The sequence below is a fragment of the Phyllostomus discolor genome, chromosome 10 (assembly GCF_004126475.2).
Source record: "Phyllostomus discolor isolate MPI-MPIP mPhyDis1 chromosome 10, mPhyDis1.pri.v3, whole genome shotgun sequence".
Lineage (NCBI taxonomy): Eukaryota > Metazoa > Chordata > Mammalia > Chiroptera > Phyllostomidae > Phyllostomus > Phyllostomus discolor.
Window position 1 is genome coordinate 34,911,328 of NC_040912.2, and position 19,177 is coordinate 34,930,504.

A 19,177-nucleotide genomic window follows, 5' to 3' on the forward strand; every position below is an offset into this window, starting at 1 on the left:
CCCACAGCCCTGTGAGAGAGAATCGCCATGCAGCTTTAGCAGACAACTGCCACTTGGCTTTGGCAAAGTGGTAACCCCCTCACTCCCCACAGCTTTGCTGAGAAGAACCATGCAATTTTGGCCAGAGTGGGGACCCCTGGGGCTTTGGGGTGCTCCCTTTGGTCATGTGGCCTGGAAAGCAGGGTGAAAGAACTCTTGCCAATAGGCCATGAGAAGGTGCCACACGGCTTTGGATTAATTGGAGATCCTGCCTGGATGGCAACACAGCTGATGGTGTCAGAAGCCTGAATTACAGATGTCTACTTCTTTTCCTGAGATACAGTACCCCAAATTAGGGCAGGGGAAGAAGGAAGCACTGTGGGCCTCTGTGGGTATCCAAAAGGACTTTGATATTTTAATGAAGACATTAGGCCACTACTTTAAGTCTGTATAGCATTAAATAAACATTTTCTTTCCTTTTCACAAATCTCTAGCATTGAGAGACATCTTCGTAAGGCGGCGGACAATCGAACCTAGTGGGGGTCCTTTTGGTAATAGTATATGGTAATCCCCCTTGACCCTGTGTGTGGGTGTGTTCTGTAACAGTTTTTGGCATCCCTGGGTGGGCCAATAATTGCCCCCCCAGTTCTGTTCTGTAACAAAACCACCACCCATTTATGATAAAAACTCTCAGCAATGTGGGAGTAAACGGAACATACTAAACATAATAAAGGCCATAATGACAAACCCACTGCCAGCATCATACTAAACCGGCAAAAACTGCAAGCATTCACCTTAAGATCAGAAAAAAGACAGGGATGTCCACTTTCACCTCTATTATTCATCAAAGTACTGGAAGTCCTAGCCACAGCAATCTCACAAGAAGAAATAAAAGGCATTCAAATTGGAAAAGAAGCAAAACTGTTATTATTTGCGGATGACATGGTACTGTACATAGAAAACCCCAAAGATTCCACCAAGAAACAACTAGAGCTGATAAATGATTTCAGCTAGGTAGCAGGATACAGATTAATGTCCAGAAAACAGTTACATTTTTATATGTCAATAATCAACTGTGAGAAAGAGAAATTAAGAAAACAATTTCATTCATAATTGCTTTAAAAAGATCAAATACCTAGGAATAAACCTATTTAAGACAGTAAAAGACCTGTTCTTGGAAAACTGTAAGACTGAAGAGAAAAACTGAAGAAGATACAAGTAAGTGGAAGCACCTACCATGTTCATGGATAGGAACAATTAACACCATTAAAATGTCCATACTACCCAAAGCAATCTATAGATTCAATATAATTCATACCAAGATACCAATGATATATTTCACAAAACTAAAACATTTCAAAAATTTATATGGAACCACAAAAGGCCCCTAATAGTAACAGAATTCTTTAGAAAAAACAACAAAGTTGGGGGAATCATGCTGCCTAATGTGAAACTATACTATAAGGCCATAGTAATCAAAACAACATGATACTGGCATAAAAGCAGACAAATAGATCAATGGAACAGAATAGAGAGCTCAGAAATAAACCCACACCTTTATAATAAATTAATATTTGTAGAAGAAATAAGGAGATACAATGGGAAAATTGCACAGATATGTACAGAAATCTGGCTATTTTCAACATTTTTTCTTTGTCTTTATTTCTCAAAGGTTTAATTATGATGTATCATGGCATGGATTTTTGGAGAATTACCTGCAATTCACTCAGCTTCTTGAATCTGTATGTTTATGTCTCTTGTCAAATTTGGGGAGTTTTCAGCCATTATTTCTTTTTTTTATTTTCACCCAAAGACATGCTTATTGATTTTAGAGAGATGGGAAAGGAGGAAGAGAGACAGGAAGCAAAACATAGATGCAAGAGAGAAATATCAGTTGCCTCTCATATACACGCTGGACAGGAACCAGCCCCACAAAGTAGGTATGTGCCCTGACTAGGAGTATTACCTGTGACCTTTCAGTTTACAGGACAATGCTCCAACCAACTAAATCACACCAGCTAGGGCTAGCCATCATTCTTTGAGTATATTTTCAGTCCCTTCCTTTTTCTCCTCTTCTTCAAGGTTTCTGATGACTGAAGTTTCAGATCTTTTGTTATAGCCCTATGGGCCCACAAAGTTCTGCTAATTATTTTTATTTTAGTCTATATTCTAGTTTTAGGTTATTTTTAGTCTCTGTTATTTAGATTAGGAAATTTCTATTGTTGTTTTCCAGTTCTGATTCTTTTCTTGCCTCCATTTTCCTGTTGGGCCCATCTACTGAGCTTTTTATTTTGACTTTGTATTTTTCAGTATTAAAATTTACATTTGCTAACTTCTGACCAAGATGGAGGCATAGGTGGATACACCATACCTCCATGCACAACCAAGATAGGGACAACAACAACTTAGGAACAGAATAACATCCAGAAATAACAGAAAACTGATCTGAATGGAAGTCAGACAACCAAGAAGTTGAATTAGACCTGTGCATCCAGACTGGTAGGAGGGGCAGAGATGAGCAGCCAGGCATGAAGAGCAGAGAGTGGGACTGGGCACGTAAGGTGTCCGGGGGTGCATAAGGCATCCAGGACATGCAAGACTGCAGCAGGCGGACTGTGAGTACACAGGCGGCAGCTGGCAGACTCCAGCCCAGGGGTGGCAACTGGCAACTGGCAGACCCAGTGAGGTGGCGATTGTAAAGCAAGGCAGTGCATGCAACCCAGGATCACAGCACTGGGAAATTGAGCCTCAGGACACTGATTGAGGACACCTGTGGGAGTTGAGGCACATAGAGAGACACCCAGCCTCACAGGAGAGGTTCTTGGAGGGTCCCACGGTGTGCACAAGCCCACCCACACGGGAATTGGCACCAGAGGGGCCCAGTTTGCTTGGGAGAAGCAGCAGAGGGGACAGAGGTCCCACAGAGAATGGAGCAACTGCCATTGTTCCCTCTTGACCCTGCCCCCACATACAACACCACAACCCAGTGACTGGGGTGCCCAGCCCTGGTGAACACCTAAGGTTCCACCCCTTACTGTTACAGGTGCGACCAGACCAAAAAAAAAAAAAAAGAGAGAGAGAGAGAGAGATGGCTCAAACAGAAGAACAAATTCAAAGCCCCAGAACCCATCCTTTTGAGCAACCAAGAGATAGCCAACCTATCAGATGCACAGTTCAAAACACTGGTGATCAGGATGCTCACAGAATTGGTTGATTTTGGTTGCAAATTAGATGAACAAATGCAGGCTATGATAAGAGAAATGAAGGAAAATGCACAGGGAACCAATAGTGATGGGAAGGAAACTGGGACTCAAAACAATAGAGTGGACCAGAAGGAAGAAACAACCAAACAGGAACAAATGGAGAAATAAGAATTCAAAAAAATGAGGAGAAGCTTAGGAACCTCCAGGACATCTTTAAATGTTCCAACATCTGAATTATAGGGGTACCAGAAGGAGAAGAGGAAGAGCAACAAATGGAAAAGTTATTTGAACAAATAATAAAGGACAACTTCCCCATTCTGGCAAAGGAAATGGACTTCCAGGAAGTCCAGGAAGCTCAGAGAGTCCCAAAGAAGTTGGACCCAAGAAGGAACACACCAAGGCACATCATAATTACATTAGCCAAGGTAAAAATGAAGGAGAGAACCCTAGAAGCAGCAAGAGATGAGGGGACAGTCACCTACAAAGGAGTTCCCATCAGACTGTCAGCTGATTTCTCAAAAGAGACCTTACAGGCAAGAAGGGGCTGGAAAGAAGTATTCCAAGTCATGAAAGGCAAGCACCTACATCCCAGATTGCTCTATCCAGCAAAGCTTTCATTTAGAATGGAAGGGCAGATAAAGTGCTTCTCAGATAAGGTCAAGTTAAAGGAGTTCATCATCACCAAGCCCTTATTTTATGAAATGTTTTTTTTTTTATTTCAATCATTGTTCAAGTACAGTTTTCTCCCCCCTACTCCCATTCTATTTTATGAAATGTTAAAGGGACTTATCTAAGAAAAAGAAGATAAAAAATATGAACAGTAAAATGACAGCAAACTCACAATTATTAACAACCACACCTAAAACAAAACCAAAAGAAACTAAGTAAACAACTAGAACAGGAACAGAGCCACAGAAATGGAGATCACATAGAGGGTTAGCAACAGGGGAGTGGGAGGAGGAGAGAATAGGAAAAGGTGCAGAGAATAAGTAGCATAGATGGTAGGTAGAAAATAGATGGGAGGAGGGCAAGAATAGTCTGGGAAATGTAGAAGCTAAAGAACTTATGACCCATAGACATGAACTAAAGGGGGGGAATGTGGGTGGGAGAGGGTATACAGGGTGGAGGGGAGTGAAGGGAGGAAATGGGACAACTGTAATAGCATAATCAATAAAATATATTTTTAAAAAGATTACTAAAAAATTTCCATTTGCTTTCTCTTTATACCTTCTATTTGTTGAGGTTTTTTATTTTTTCATTTGTTTCAATATGTCTTAGCTGCTCATTAAAACATTTTTATCAAGATTAATTTTTGATTTTGTCAGTAAGCCTAATTTTTCCATCATTTCAGTGTTGGTTCTACTGTCTGTTATGCAATTTGAGATCTTCCTGATTTGGGTATGACAAGTGAAATTTGCTTGAAAACCCTATTTGTGTTCATATTATAAGACTCAGGATCTTATTTAAACCTTCTGTTTTAACTGTCTTTCTCTAACTCTGCTCCATAGGGGAAGGTGAAGTGAGAGGTACTACCTCATTACTGCCAGGTGGACGAAGTTCCAGTTTCCCAGCTGTCCCCCAATGACACTTGAGGGGAATTCTTCCTTTCTGCCAGGTAGAGGTGGGAGTCTAGGCTTCCCAAATGGTCTCCACTGACAATGCACTGAGGGTGACCTCATTACCACTGGGTGATGGTGAAAAACATAACTCTCCAATAGGCCTCTTCTGACACAACCTCAGTGTAGCAGGGAAGTGGTACCTCATTACTGCTGGGTGGAGATAAACGTCCAGACACCCCACTGACACATTGTGTGGGTAGGTGGGAAAGAAGGCTCACAACGAACCAGGAGGAAAGAAGCCCTAGCTCTCTGCTTGGCCTTCCCTGATACCGCTCTGATGGCAGTATTAGGACACACTGTTACAGTCTCATCTGGAATGGAATTCTAGGTTCTCCATTTAGCCTTTTCTGGTCTTAGTTTTGCTGCTGCATTTGGCTAAATTACAGCAGGTACTCTCTAAAATTTTCAGTCTTTGTTAGGCTGTTCTATTCCCAGCCCTTTGGCTAGAGAGGAGGTCCTTGTGTGGCTTTTGTGTGTGTATGTATATGGCATTACTGTATACATCTGCAGTCTACTGGCTTTGCCAGTACCCAGTTTTAGATGTGCAAGGCAACCAAAAGATCCAAAGAATCCCCTATCATACCACTCCTAATTTCCTAAGGTCCACAGATAATTGATTCTTTTCCTCTCTACATTTCAGAGTCTTCTTATGTTTGTTTTAGGTATAATGTCCAATAGTTTTGATTATATTAGGTGGGATAAATAGGTGAAAGTATGTTCACTTCATCTTCTTGGAAGTAGAAATCCTCCTAAATTTCATTTTTACAATCACCTTCTCCATCTCTAAAGAGTGGATGATAAAGGAAAGAATACTGCTTTATTCCTATTAAACTTCAGCTCAGGCAACTCATTTAAAGAACCTAAAATATAACATAAACAACAGTTCAATTTGTAAACAGTTCTGGGATTTTACTTGGCCTTAATTTCAATAATCTAAAGAGTAAAGTGGATCAAATGTCAATGTAGTCTTAACTTCTGACTAATGCAAAAGTTAACCTATCTGAAGCCCTTTCTCAACTCTATGTACCAGATTTTAAGAGCAATACCAACGTACTAGTGATAAACCAGGAAAATAACTAAGGTTATGGTGGTTCCAAGAAGATTGAAGGCACTAGGGATACCTTACCTGCAAGAAGGAAAAGGGAACTGAAGAGAAAAGGTTATGTAATAACATTTTTTTAACATTTATTAGGCCCACAATTGAAAAAAGTGGCAGAAAGCACAGTCAGATAGTTTGGTTTCAAATACACAGAATTTTCTAACACTCTGGAGTGCAGGAAAATGTGGGCTACATAGCTATATTAAGTTCCCAAATATCAGAAGCATTAAAACAAAGACCACATATCCACTAGTTAGAGATATTAAGTGGACTGCTTCAGTAAAAGAGAGACTAGAATTGTGATTTTTAATCTATTATCTATTCAAGTTTTACCTGAAGTGGTGCTGTTCAGTTTCGGAAAGGAGGGGGGTCAACTGCTGCTGAGCAGGCAAAATGCCTGATTTCCTCATCTTGCTTCAACAAGACATCCCACTCACACATCTAGCTTTTATTTGGGCTTTTAGTAGGAGAAGTGGAATGGGGTAGAGAGAAAGATTATGCTTCAAAATAAAAGTTCAAAAAATGAAACCATGCCTTGGCTGGTGTGGCTCAGTGGATTGAATGCCCACCTGTGAACCAAAGAGTCACCAGTTTCATTCCCAGTCAGGGCACACGCTTGCAGGCCAGGTACCCAGTAGAGGGCATGCAAGAGGCAACCACACACTGGTATGTCTCTCCCTCTCTTTCCGCCTCCCTTCCCCTTCTCTAAAAATAAATATTTAAAAAAAAATTAAAAGAAATGAAACCAGACCACCTTCTCACATCATATACAAGAATAAACTCAAAATGGATTAAAGATTTAAATGTAAGATTTAAAACCATAAGACTCCTAGAAGAAAACATAGGCAGTAAAATAGACATTTCTCTTAGCAGTATGCTTTTTTCTCTGGTATATCTTCTCAGGCAAGGGAAACAAAACAAAAAAATGAATAAATGGGACTGCATCAAACTAAAAAGTTTTTCCACAGTAAGGGAAACCATCAACAAAACAGTCACTCTACTTAAGGCATGATGATATCTGCCAATGATACATTCCATAAGGAGTTAATATCCAAAATATATAAAGAATTCATACAACTCAACACCAGAAAAGCAAACTCAATTAAAAAGTGGTCAGAGGACATGAACAGACACTTCTCCAAAGACATCTAGATATCCAACAGACATATGAAATGTTGCTCAACATCAATAATCTTCAGCAAAATGCCAATCAAAACCACAAGATACCCCCTTACATCCATCAGAATGGCTATCACTAATAAATCCACAAGCAACATATATTGGGAAGGATGTGGAGAAAAGTGCAATGTTAGTGGGAATGTAGATTGGTGTAACCACTATGGAAAAACACATGTAGAGGTTCCTAAAAAAAAATTTAAAATGGAATTGCCTTATGACTCAAAGATTCCACTTCTTGGAATATACAAAAAAAATACTAATTTGTAAGAATAAATGTACTTCCATGTTTATTGCAGCATTATTGACAAAAGCCAAGACATGGAAGCAACCCAAGTGCTCATTAAAAGACGAGTAGATAACAAGGCTGTGGTACATATACACAATGGAACACTATGCAGCCATGAAATTTTATCTTTTGTAACAGCATAGATAGACCTAGAAGGTATTATGCTAGTGAAATAAGTCAGTCAGAGAAAGACAAATACCACATGATTTAATTTACATGTGGAATCTAAAATAAAATAGAAACAGACTCATACAGGGAATAGTTGATGGTATCCAAAGAGAAGGGAATTGGCAAGGGGGGGCTGGGTGAAAAGTAAAAAGGGATTAAGAAGTACAAATTGTAGTTATGAAAGAGTCCCATAGATGTAAATTATAGCACTTGGAATACAGTCAATAATATTTTAATAACTATGTATGGGGGGCCAGGTGGATACTTGAAATATCAGGGGACCACTCTGTAAAGTACATGATTGTCTAACCACTATGCTGTACACCTGAAACTAATACAGAATGTTAAATATATATTGTAATTGAAAAATTAAAAAAAAAAGTTAATAAACTGATGACCTGAAATAAAGTCCCTTTGAATTCTATATTCTGTGATTAATTATTAGTTCTCAGCTATATTCCAGAAAAGTAAGAACATCACCTTACTGAGGGAATACTATGTTGCAGATTACTGTATGTGATTTTTTAAAAGCCTTCTTTTTTTCAACAATGGGGCTTTTAAGGTGAAGCAGGTAACTGTTTCAGCTCTCCACTTTACCTGTGTCAGCACAGCCTATATTTGCCTAGATTTTATCTTTCTCTGGGAAAAATTATTAATTAAACTAAACACCCCTTTCAAAAATAAAAAGAATCTGAATTAAAGTAAATCTTACAAACCCATGAAGCTATGCATTTTAAATTTGTAATTGGAAAAATTAGTTGTTATATATCAATAACTACATTTTAAGTGAAAACAGTGTACTATCTTCTCCAAAAGTAAGAGCAATTTGCTACATATTCAAATACTAAAAAATGGGAAATAATATATGGAAGTCTCTACACACTTGAATCTTTAAAATACCTTATCTTGAATTTTACAGATCATTTCATGGTTCCTATCTATATTAATAACATTAACCAAAATAGTTGATCTACAGGAAATGTTTTTAAAAGAAGGTTTTGAATTATTAACTTACCTAGCTTAAAAAAATTAACACACAGATCATATCATCTTTCTTACTGTCTTAGTTATACTAGTGGAACTCTTATCCATAAATCAACTAGAGATTCTATTTTCAGTATAGTTGTTCATTGTCTTCTCAGAAGTAACAATCATCATTAGAAGTAACTCTAAAGGTCTGTGACCTAGATTTGGCTCAGAAGATGGCAGGCAGGTGTGCAGAAGGGGTTCATTTAGTGGTAGAGAGTCTACCCCATCACTCAGTGTGGATTTCAACATGACCTGTTTTCTGTTGATAGTTTATGTATTTTGTGAGTCAACCATATATTAAAGCATATTATCACAGGAATTGAGATCTGATTCAAAAAACTTGTGAACATTAGAAACATCAAGTTCTACTGTATGACGTGTTTTTTTAGTCAGGTACTATTTACAAATTTATAAATAAAATGTAAAAATATGATCACCATGCAATGTAAAAGTAGCTTGAAATACTCTGCTATCCTTTGCTTTTACAAAAACTTTTTAAAGTAAAATGTAGCATATTAATGGCAGAAAATTTAAGAAATACAAAACAGCAAAACAGAAAAAATAAGCATTTTAAAATACAAAATAACCACCTTCTAACAGAAAAGCATCATGATTATATGGATCCTACTTTAAAACTGCAAAGGGCTGACTAGATCCAGATTTTATTTCCCCATGTAATTAAATTCAACCCTTTTTTAATAAGCTGACAGGATTGTTAAACTGTGATTAATAACACATAGCAGAACTTGTTGTTTTCAGCATCAAAAAGCATGGAATAGAATTAACCTTCAGATTAAATTTGAGATTCTCACAAATTATATTACCAAAACAGATGACTGCTTTGAAACCATGCCATTAAGATTATAAAGATAATAAAAACTTAAGCAAAAATATCTAATAATCAAGCTTCCTTTAGGAAGACTAGATTACAGAATTAATGTGATAAATTATTATTATTAATAAGATTTATTCTATATAATGTCTTGATATTATCAGCTATTTTTAGATATACATTTTTAATTTAAAAATATTTTATAATACTGAAAGAATACAGATTCCACTTTCCTTTTTCAGTTTTGAGATTTATGTTTCTTATGTAAATGTATTTACTGGTTTGAGAAAACCAAACTGGGGCATCTTTTTTACATACCTCTTTTTAACCTGCTTACTACTAAAAATTTTTCTAAGATATAAAAGATTAATGAAGTAAGGATTAAGCAAACAATTTAACGCCTAGATGATTCTTTTTGAATTGATTAAAGTACCATTTACTAACATTTAGAAATGGGCTACCTTTTACTTTAACCTTTAATTTCAATTACTTACAGAAAGAGACTCTGCTCCTTGCATGTGGCAATTAATACTCATTTTTTTATATTAAACACTCAAAATGTTGATTTATATTAACAGCAGACAAAATAAACTTTAATACCAAAAGACTAAAGAGAATAAAAAGGGGTCGCTTTATAATGATTAAAGTTTCAATTTATCAGGAATGTGGTCTCAAAAACAAAGAAAATATTTACAGATCTATAAAGCAAAATAGAGAAATCCACAATTTCAGAAGATTTTAATGTGCCACTGTGTTGATAATTGATACAAACACATTTTTAAAAACTAGTAAGGCTGTATAAGATTGAAAGAAAATGATTTGTGAACAACCTAATTTTTAGAAAATTATAATTTACCAAACCTGGAGTATCTTATGACATTAAAAAACCTGAATAAGTAATTTTAAGTACATTTTATTGATTATGCTATTACAGATCTCCCATTTTTTTCTCCCCTTCCACCCCCTCTGCCCTGTACTCCTCCCTCTCACCATCAGTCCCCACCTTAGTTCGAGTCCTTGGGTCATGCATATAAGTTCTTTGGCTTCTCCATTTCCTGCACTGTTCTTAACCTCCCCCTGTCTATTTTGTACCTACTGTGTATGCTTCTTATTCCCTGTACCTTTTCCCTCATTCTCCCCCAACCCCCTCCCTGCTGATAACCCTCCATGTGATCTCTATTTCTGTGGTTCTGTTCCTGTTCTGGTTTTTTGCTTAGTTTGTGTTTTTTTTTGTTTTTCTTTTTTGGTTCAGTTGTTGATAATTGTGAGTTTGCTGTCATTTTACTATTTATAGTTTTTATCTTTTTCTTATATAAGTCCCTTTAACATTTTATATAATAAGTACTAGGTGATGGTGAGCTCCTTTAACTTGACCTTGTCTGGGAAGCACTTTATCTCCCCTCCTATTCTAAATGATAGCTTTGCTGGATAGAGTAATCCTGGATGAAAGTCCTTGCCTTTAATGATTTCGAATACTTCTTTCCAGCCCTTTCTTGCTTGCAAGGTTTCTTTTCAGAACTCAGCTGATAGTTATGGGAACTCCTTTGTAGGCAACTGTCTCTTTTTCTTTTGCTACTTTTAAGATTCTCTCCTTATCTTTAATCTTGAGTAATGTAATTATGATGTACCTTAGTGTGTGCTTCCTTGGGTCCAACTTCTTTGGGACTCTCTGAGCCTCCTGGACTTCCTGGAAGTCTATTTCCTCTGCCAGATTGGCGAAGTTCTCCTTCATTTTTTTTTCAAATAAGTTTTCAATTTCTTGCTCTTCCTCTTCTCCTTCAGGCACTCCTATGATTTGGATGTTAGAATGTTTCAAGTTGTCCCAAAAGTTCCTAAGCCTCTCCTCACTTTTTTGAATTCTTGTTTCTTCATTCTATTCCGGTTAAATGTTTATTTCTTCCTTCTTCTCCAAAGCATTGATTTGAGTACAAGTTTCCTTCCCTTTACTGTTGGTTCCCTGCATATTTTTCTTTATTTCACTTTGCATAACCTTCACTTCTTCCTCTATTTTGCATCTGCAGTAGATCATTTCTGTGAGCATTCTGATTACCAGTGTTTTGAACTCTGCATCTCCTCATCACTTAGTTCTTTTTCAGAAGCTTTGATCTGTTTTTTTGTTTTTTTTTTTTTCATTTGGGCCATATTTCTTTGTCTCAGCATACCTGTTACACTTCAGGGGTGGAGCCTTAGGTACTCACCAGGGAGGGTCAACCCACTTCACTGCTTGTAGTACTGTATCTGGGGGAGAGGTCAGAGGGGAAACAATGCCTCTTGCTTGGCTCTCACCCACTCTCTGTCACTTCCCTTCTGGTGCTGATTCCTGGGTGGGTGGGTTTGTGTACAGTCTATGACCCCATGGGTATCTCTCCAGTGAACTCTCCTGTGAGGCTGAGAGTTTCTCCCATTGATGCAACCCCCACAAGTTTTTACAACCACAGGTTTTGAGGCTTTACTTCTCCACATTGGAACCCTGGATTGCATAGTCTGTCTTGCTACAGAGTTGTACCTCCCAGTTTATCTACACAGGAGTGTGGGACCACCTGGTCCCCTAGTCACCACCTTGCCACATGTCCTCTCCACACTGGCTACCTTTTCTGCCCCTCCCACTAGTCTAGATGAATGTTTCTTCTTTAACTCCTTGGTTGTCCTACTTCCATATAGTTTGATTTTTGGCAGTTCTGGTTGTTTTTTGTTTTTAAATTTGTTGTTGTCCTTTTGCTTGTATGAGGAAGCAAAGCATATCTACCTACACCTCCATCTTGGCTGGAAGTTTTGAAAATAATGAATAAGTAAATTTTTAAATGAGTAAAAAAATACCTGTAACAAAAATTTTAAAGCCCGAGAGTGTCTACCAGAAAATCCTGCTAAACTTCCAGTAACAGATAATTTTTACACAAATATTCTTACTCATCAAAAACAAAGAGGAATCACTGCTTAACTCATTTTGTGCATAGCCTTGATATCAAAACCCAACCAAGACAGTATGAAAAAAAGAAATTATAAGCCATTCTTATTCATGAACAAATATGTATTCAGTAAATATCCCAACTTCATTATGAAATCATATAGGAAAAGGGAACCACATATGAGAACCATAGTACAAGAGCAAGGAAACAATTATTCTCCAAATGAGGATAAGGGTTACCCTGGGGGAAGAGATAAGGTTGTAATCACATGAGAGTATCTTAGAGTGGGGGTAAGGGAGAGTGGGAGATTGGGAGTTTAAAATTATTGTACGTGCCCTGGCTGGTCTGGGTCAGTGCATTGGGTGCTGGCCTGAGAATCAAAGGGCCGCCGGTTTGACTCCCAGTCTAGGGCATGCCCAGTCTATGCCTGGGTTGCAGGCCAGGTCCCCAGTAGGGGGTGTGTCAGAGGCAACCATACATTGATGCTTCCTTCCCTCTTTTTCCCTCCCTTCCCCTATCTAAAAATAAATAAATAAAATATTTTAAAAATAAAATAAAATAATTGTATTTCTGTACATTATATATATTCCACAACAAAAAAGAACAAAACAACATTTAAAAGTAATTTTTAGAATAGCAAATTTATGGAAATTATATATTCTATTAACATCTGGAGTTGGTATTGGAGAGCTAATAGGCTAAGGACATTATTTAACCCTTTTCTTATAAATTCTTATGCTGACTTGTTGCATTTATGTTCTTTTCCTAATGAAAACTATCTAGTGGATCAGAGTTTACTATGACTGTAAATAAGTGTTTCAAAGTATAGACTTCATATTTTCAATCCATCTAGAAATAAGTATAAATTTGAGAATAGAGATTCTTTTCCAGTAACATAGGCCAAAATATCACGCATTCTAAAATCAGCTTTATGTTTCTCATGATCTAGCATGGCTGCTATCTAAATCACAACAGATGTACAGTTTCTAAAATTTCAAGCTTATTAAATAGAGAGCTGTTGGGACAATAAATAATACATCAGTGCTATTACCTTTTAGCCGGTGACTTAGAATCTGTTCCAAAATAGCTGCAAAATTGTTAAATTCAGGAGAAGAATCATCAATTGTCTCAAAGCAGGACCGATCAATCAGAGTCTTTACAGAAAACCTATGAGAAAAAGAAGATTATTGTTTTAAAATAGAACTGATTCGTTCACCTAAGCAGGAAAAATGGGAAGAAAGCAATTTAGGGAAGTATTACAGAAATACTTTATAAGATTATATATTTTGAAAACTTCCTTTATTCAAATTCACTCTGTAAATAGGAAATTTTACAAAAATACTAGGCTCTTCACTTACATATTCACTATCATTTGACTACACTAAGACTTAGGAATAGCATTTTAATTGTGTTGTGTCCTCAACACAATTAAAATCAGAATTAAAAAATGACCTAAATTAACCCAAAATCAATGGAAAATAGAGAACGTAGTCCTGAGAGGGAAATACATGGCAATACAGGTTTACCTAAAGAAGACAGAAAAATCTCAAACAAACAATCCAACCCTACATCCAAATGAAGTAGTGGAACAACAACAAATAAAGCCCAGAGCAAGTAGAAGGAAGGAAATAATCAAGATCAGAGCAGAATTAAATGACACAGAGATGTGAAAAACAATCTAAGGAATCAATGAATCCAGGAGCTGCTTCTTTGAAAAGATACATAAAACTGACAAACCTTTAAGCAGACTCATCAAGAAAAAAAGAAAGGACCCAAATAAATAAAATCAGAAACAAAAGAGAAGTAACAACCAATACCACAGAAATACAAAGGGCTGTAAGAAATTACTAGGGATAGCCCTGGTTGATGTAGCACAGTGGATTGAGCATTGGCCTGTGAAGCAAAGGGTCACTGGTTCAATTCCCAGTCAGGGCACATGCCTAAATTGCAGGCCAGGTCCCTAGTGAGGGACACAAGCCACACACTGATGTTTCTCTCCCTTTCTTTTTCCCTCCCTTCCCTTCTCCCTAAAAATAAATAAAATAAAATAAAATAATCAAAGAAATTACTAGGAACAACTATATGCCAATAAAATAGACAACATAGGTGAAATGGACAAATTTATGGAAACATACAATCTCACAAAACTGAATCAAGAAGAAGCAGAAAGCCTGAACAGACCAATAACAACTAGTGAAAATTAAGCAGTAGTCAAAAAACTCTCAGCACATGAAAGCTGAGTTGCACATGAAAGCTGGACTGCATGCCTTCACAGGAGAATTTTACCAAATATTCAAAGAAGATCTACTAACACCTATCCTTCTCAAACTATTCCAAAAAATTCAAGAAGAAAGACTCCCAAACTCTTTTTATGAGGCCAGTACTATCCTAATTCCAAAACCATGTAAAAACACAAAAAAGAAATAAAATTATAGGGTAATATCTATGATGAACATAGATGTTAAAATCCTCAACAAAAGATTGGCAGTCCAGATCCAGCAATACATTAAACAGATCATACACCAATGATCAAGTGGGATTTATCCCAGGGACACAAGGATGAAATAACATTCACAAATCAATAAATGTAATACATCACATAAAATGAGAAACAAAAGTCACATTATCATATCAATAGAAGCTGAAAAAAATTTGACAAATTCTAGCACCTATTTATGATAAAAATGCTCAGCAAAGTGGAACTAGAGATAGCATACCTCAACATAATAAAGGCCATATACAAGAAACCCTCTGCCAACATCATACTCAACGAGCAAAAACTAAAAGTGTTTCCCTTAAGGCAAGGAACAACGGATGGGGCCTGCTTTCACCATTCTTATTCAACATAGTATGGTAAGTTCAAGACACACACAGTGATTAGACAAGAAAAAGAAATAAAAGGCATCCGAATTGAAAAGGAGGAAGTAAAACTGTCATTATTTGCAGACAACATGACAGTTTACACAGAAAACCCTATAGTCTACACCAAAAAAATACTCAACCTAATAAGCGAATTCAGCAAAGTAGCAGGATACAAAGTCAATATTCAGAAATTGATGGCATTTTTTTATACCAACAATGAACTATCAGAACATTCAGAAATCAATGGCACTTTTGTATACCAACACATGAACTATCACTATCAGAAAGAGACACTAGAAAAAAATCCCATGTACTATAGCCCCAAGAAAGAAATTTAACCAATAATATAAAAGACCTGTAGTTGGAAAACTACAGAACACTGAAGAAAGAAATTGAGGAAGGCACAAACAAATGTAAGTATATACTGTATTCATGAACTGGAAGAATTAACAATATTAAAATGTCCATACTACTTAAAGCAACTTATAGATTCAACATAATTCCTTTTAAAATACCAATGGTGTATTTCACAGATCTAGAACAAAGATTACAAAAATTTATATGGAACCAAAAAAAGACCCTGAATAACCTCAGCAATCCTGAGAAAGAAGAACAAAGTTAAAGGGATCACAATACCTGATATTAAACAATACTACAAGGCCACTGTAATCAAGACAGTATGGTATAACCCTAAGAAGAGACACATAGATCAATGGAATAGAATAGAGAGCCCAGGGCAAAAAAACCCAAGTCTCTAAGGTCAATTAATATTCAACAACAAAGGAGGCAGGAGCATACAGTGGAGTAAAAATAGTCTCTTCAATAAATGGTATTAGGCAAACTGGACTGGTACATGCCAAAAAACAAAGAAACTAGACCACCAACTTATTCCTTACATCAGAATAGACACAAAAAGGATAAAAGGACTCAAATATAAGTCATGATATCATGAAAGTCCTAGCAGAATACATAGGTAGTAAAATTTCAGACATCCCACAGAGCAATATTTTTGCTGGTATATGTCCTAGGACAAGGGAAATAGGGAATAAATGAACAAATGGGACTACATCAGTTTTAAACTTTCTACATGGCTAAAGAAACCATCACCAAAATGAAAATGGAACTGATTATATGGGAGAACACATTTGCCAATGATACATTGGGCAAGGGCTTAATTTCCAAAATATATAAAGAACTCATATGACTCAATACCAAGAAGACAAACAACCCAACTGAAAAATGGGCAAAGGGCCTAAATAGACACTTCTCCATGGAGGACATACAGATGGCCCATAAACATATGAAAAAATGCTCAACATTACTTGCCATCATAAAGATGCAAATTAAAACTACAATGAGACATCACCTGACACCTGTCAGAATGGCCATCATTAACAAATCAACAACAAGTGCTGGCAAGAATATGGAGAAAAGGAAACCTTAGTGCACTGTTGGTGGGAATGCAGCCACTGTGGAAAACAGTATGGAATTTCTTCAAAAAACTAAAAATGGAACTGCCTTATGACCCAGTGATTCGACGGCTGGAAATATGCCCTAAGAATCCTGAATCATCAATTCAAAAGAACCTATGCACCCCTATATTCACAACAGCACAACTTACAATAGCCAAGTGTTGGAAACAGCCCAAGTGCCCATCAGTAAATGAGTGGATCAAAAAACTGTGATACATTTACACAATGGAATACTATGCTGGTGAAAGAAAGAAGGAAACCCTACCTTTTGCAACAGCACAGATGGAACTGGAGGCTATTATGCTAAGTGAAATAAGCCAGGCAGTGAAAAACAAATACTATACGACCTCACTTAAAACTGGAATCTAATGAACTAAGTAAACTAATGAGAAAAATAGAACCAGAGACATGAAAACATGGAACAGACTGGTAACTGTATGACAGGAGTGGGAAGAGGGATAATAGTGGATGAAAGGGGAAGAGACGAGTCAAAGGACATGTATAAATGACTCATGGACATGGACAACAGAGAGGGGATTGACTGAGATCAAGAGAGGTGAGCTAGGTGGAGGGGGCAAAAGGGAAAAAAATGGTACAACTGTAATAGAACAAACAATAAAAAATATTTAAAAATTTAAATTAAAAAAATCCAAACCTGCCTGCACCAAAAATAAGAATTACTAATTATAGTCACTCACAGGAACAACCTACCATTTATGCCTAATTATATTGCAGGACAAGAACAAATATGCACATCGATAAATGTGTCAGATTAAAAAAGTGACCTAAAGTATTAACTCCAAAATTTTCAAAGGCCATAATACTACTTGTAAGAAATTTGAGCGTCAGGCCAAAATGCTTTAAAGAGTTTTGGAGCACAAAATTTAATAAAATTGGATATCAGTATTCATATAGATCCAAAGTTTTTATGAGCTATAAACAGGAAACTTAAAAGTCTGTAAAGTGTGTTACATTCTTCCCTCTTATCAGAATGTCCTGTCTCTTTTTCTGACTGCCAAAAGTCAACATATTTTCCAAGAGTCAAGTTAAATGTCATCTCTCCAATGAAGGATTATCCTCTTACGTATTCCTAGCTCAAACTAGAATTTTGTTTGTATCTCCCATCACAGACAATACAATTTGTCTTACTGATGCTATTCGTGTTATTTTTTTCTTATTAAAATATAAGTTCCTTCAGGGCAAAAACATCTTCTGCATGCTTACATCTCCCTCAGCACATAGATTAATGCCTTGAAAGTTGTACCAAGTTGTACTTGTTGATTTATTTGAAAGCCCTATTTTGAAAGAAAGTGAAAGAAACATTTACATCCCAACTCCAAAATTTTCAAAGGCCATAATACTACTTTAAGAAATTTGAGCGTCAGGCCAAAATGCTTTAAAGAGTTTTGGAGCACAAAATTTAATAAAATTGGATATCAGTATTCATATAGATCCAAAGTTTTTATGAGCTATAAACAGGAAACTTAAAAGTCTGTAAAGTGTGTTACATTCTTCCCTCTTATCAGAATGTCCTGTCTCTTTTTCTGACTGCCAAAAGTCAACATATTTTCCAAGAGTCAAGTTAAATGTCATCTCTCCAATGAAGGATTATCCTCTTACGTATTCCTAGCTCAAACTAGAATTTTGTTTGTATCTCCCATCACAGACAATACAATTTGTCTTACTGATGCTATTCGTGTTATTTTTTTCTTATTAAAATATAAGTTCCTTCAGGGCAAAAACATCTTCTGCATGCTTACATCTCCCTCAGCACATAGATTAATGCCTTGAAAGTTGTACCAAGTTGTACTTGTTGATTTATTTGAAAGCCCTATTTTGAAAGAAAGTGAAAGAAACATTTACATCCCAACTCCAAAATTTTCAAAGGCCATAATACTACTTTAAGAAATTTGAGCGTCAGGCCAAAATGCTTTAAAGAGTTTTGGAGCACAAAATTTAATAAAATTGGATATCAGTATTCATATAGATCCAAAGTTTTTATGAGCTATAAACAGGAAACTTAAAAGTCTGTAAAGTGTGTTACATTCTTCCCTCTTATCAGAATGTCCTGTCTCTTTTTCTGACTGCCAAAAGTCAACATATTTTCCAAGAGTCAAGTTAAATGTTATCTCTCCAATGAAGGATTATCCTCTTACGTATTCCTAGCTCAAACTAGAATTTTGTTTGTATCTCCCATCACAGACAATACAATTTGTCTTACTGATGCTATTCGTGTTATTTTTTTCTTATTAAAATATAAGTTCCTACAGGGCAAAAACATCTTCTGCATGCTTATATCTCCCTCAGCACATAGATTAATGCCTTGAAAGTTGTACCAAGTTGTACTTGTTGATTTATTTGAAAGCCCTATTTTGAAAGAAAGTGAAAGAAACATTTACATCCCAACTCCAAAATTTTCAAAGGCCATAATACTACTTGTAAGAAATTTGAGCGTCAGGCCAAAATGCTTTAAAGAGTTTTGGAGCACAAAATTTAATAAAATTGGATATCAGTATTCATATAGATCCAAAGTTTTTATGAGC

General features: G+C 36.4%; 1 protein-coding gene across 6 annotated transcripts in view; it reads right to left on the bottom strand.

Annotated features, from left to right (window-relative positions):
• The window catches only part of RUNDC3B (RUN domain containing 3B), a 150,487-nt gene that overhangs the window by 112,864 nt on the left and 18,446 nt on the right, over positions 1-19,177 (bottom strand). For all 6 annotated transcript variants that reach the window (XM_028525651.2, XM_028525650.1, XM_036010658.1 and 3 more), the window contains exon 2: positions 13,352-13,467. In XM_028525651.2, the coding sequence (XP_028381452.1) occupies positions 13,352-13,467 (116 nt within the window). The remainder of the gene's footprint in view (positions 1-13,351; positions 13,468-19,177) is intronic.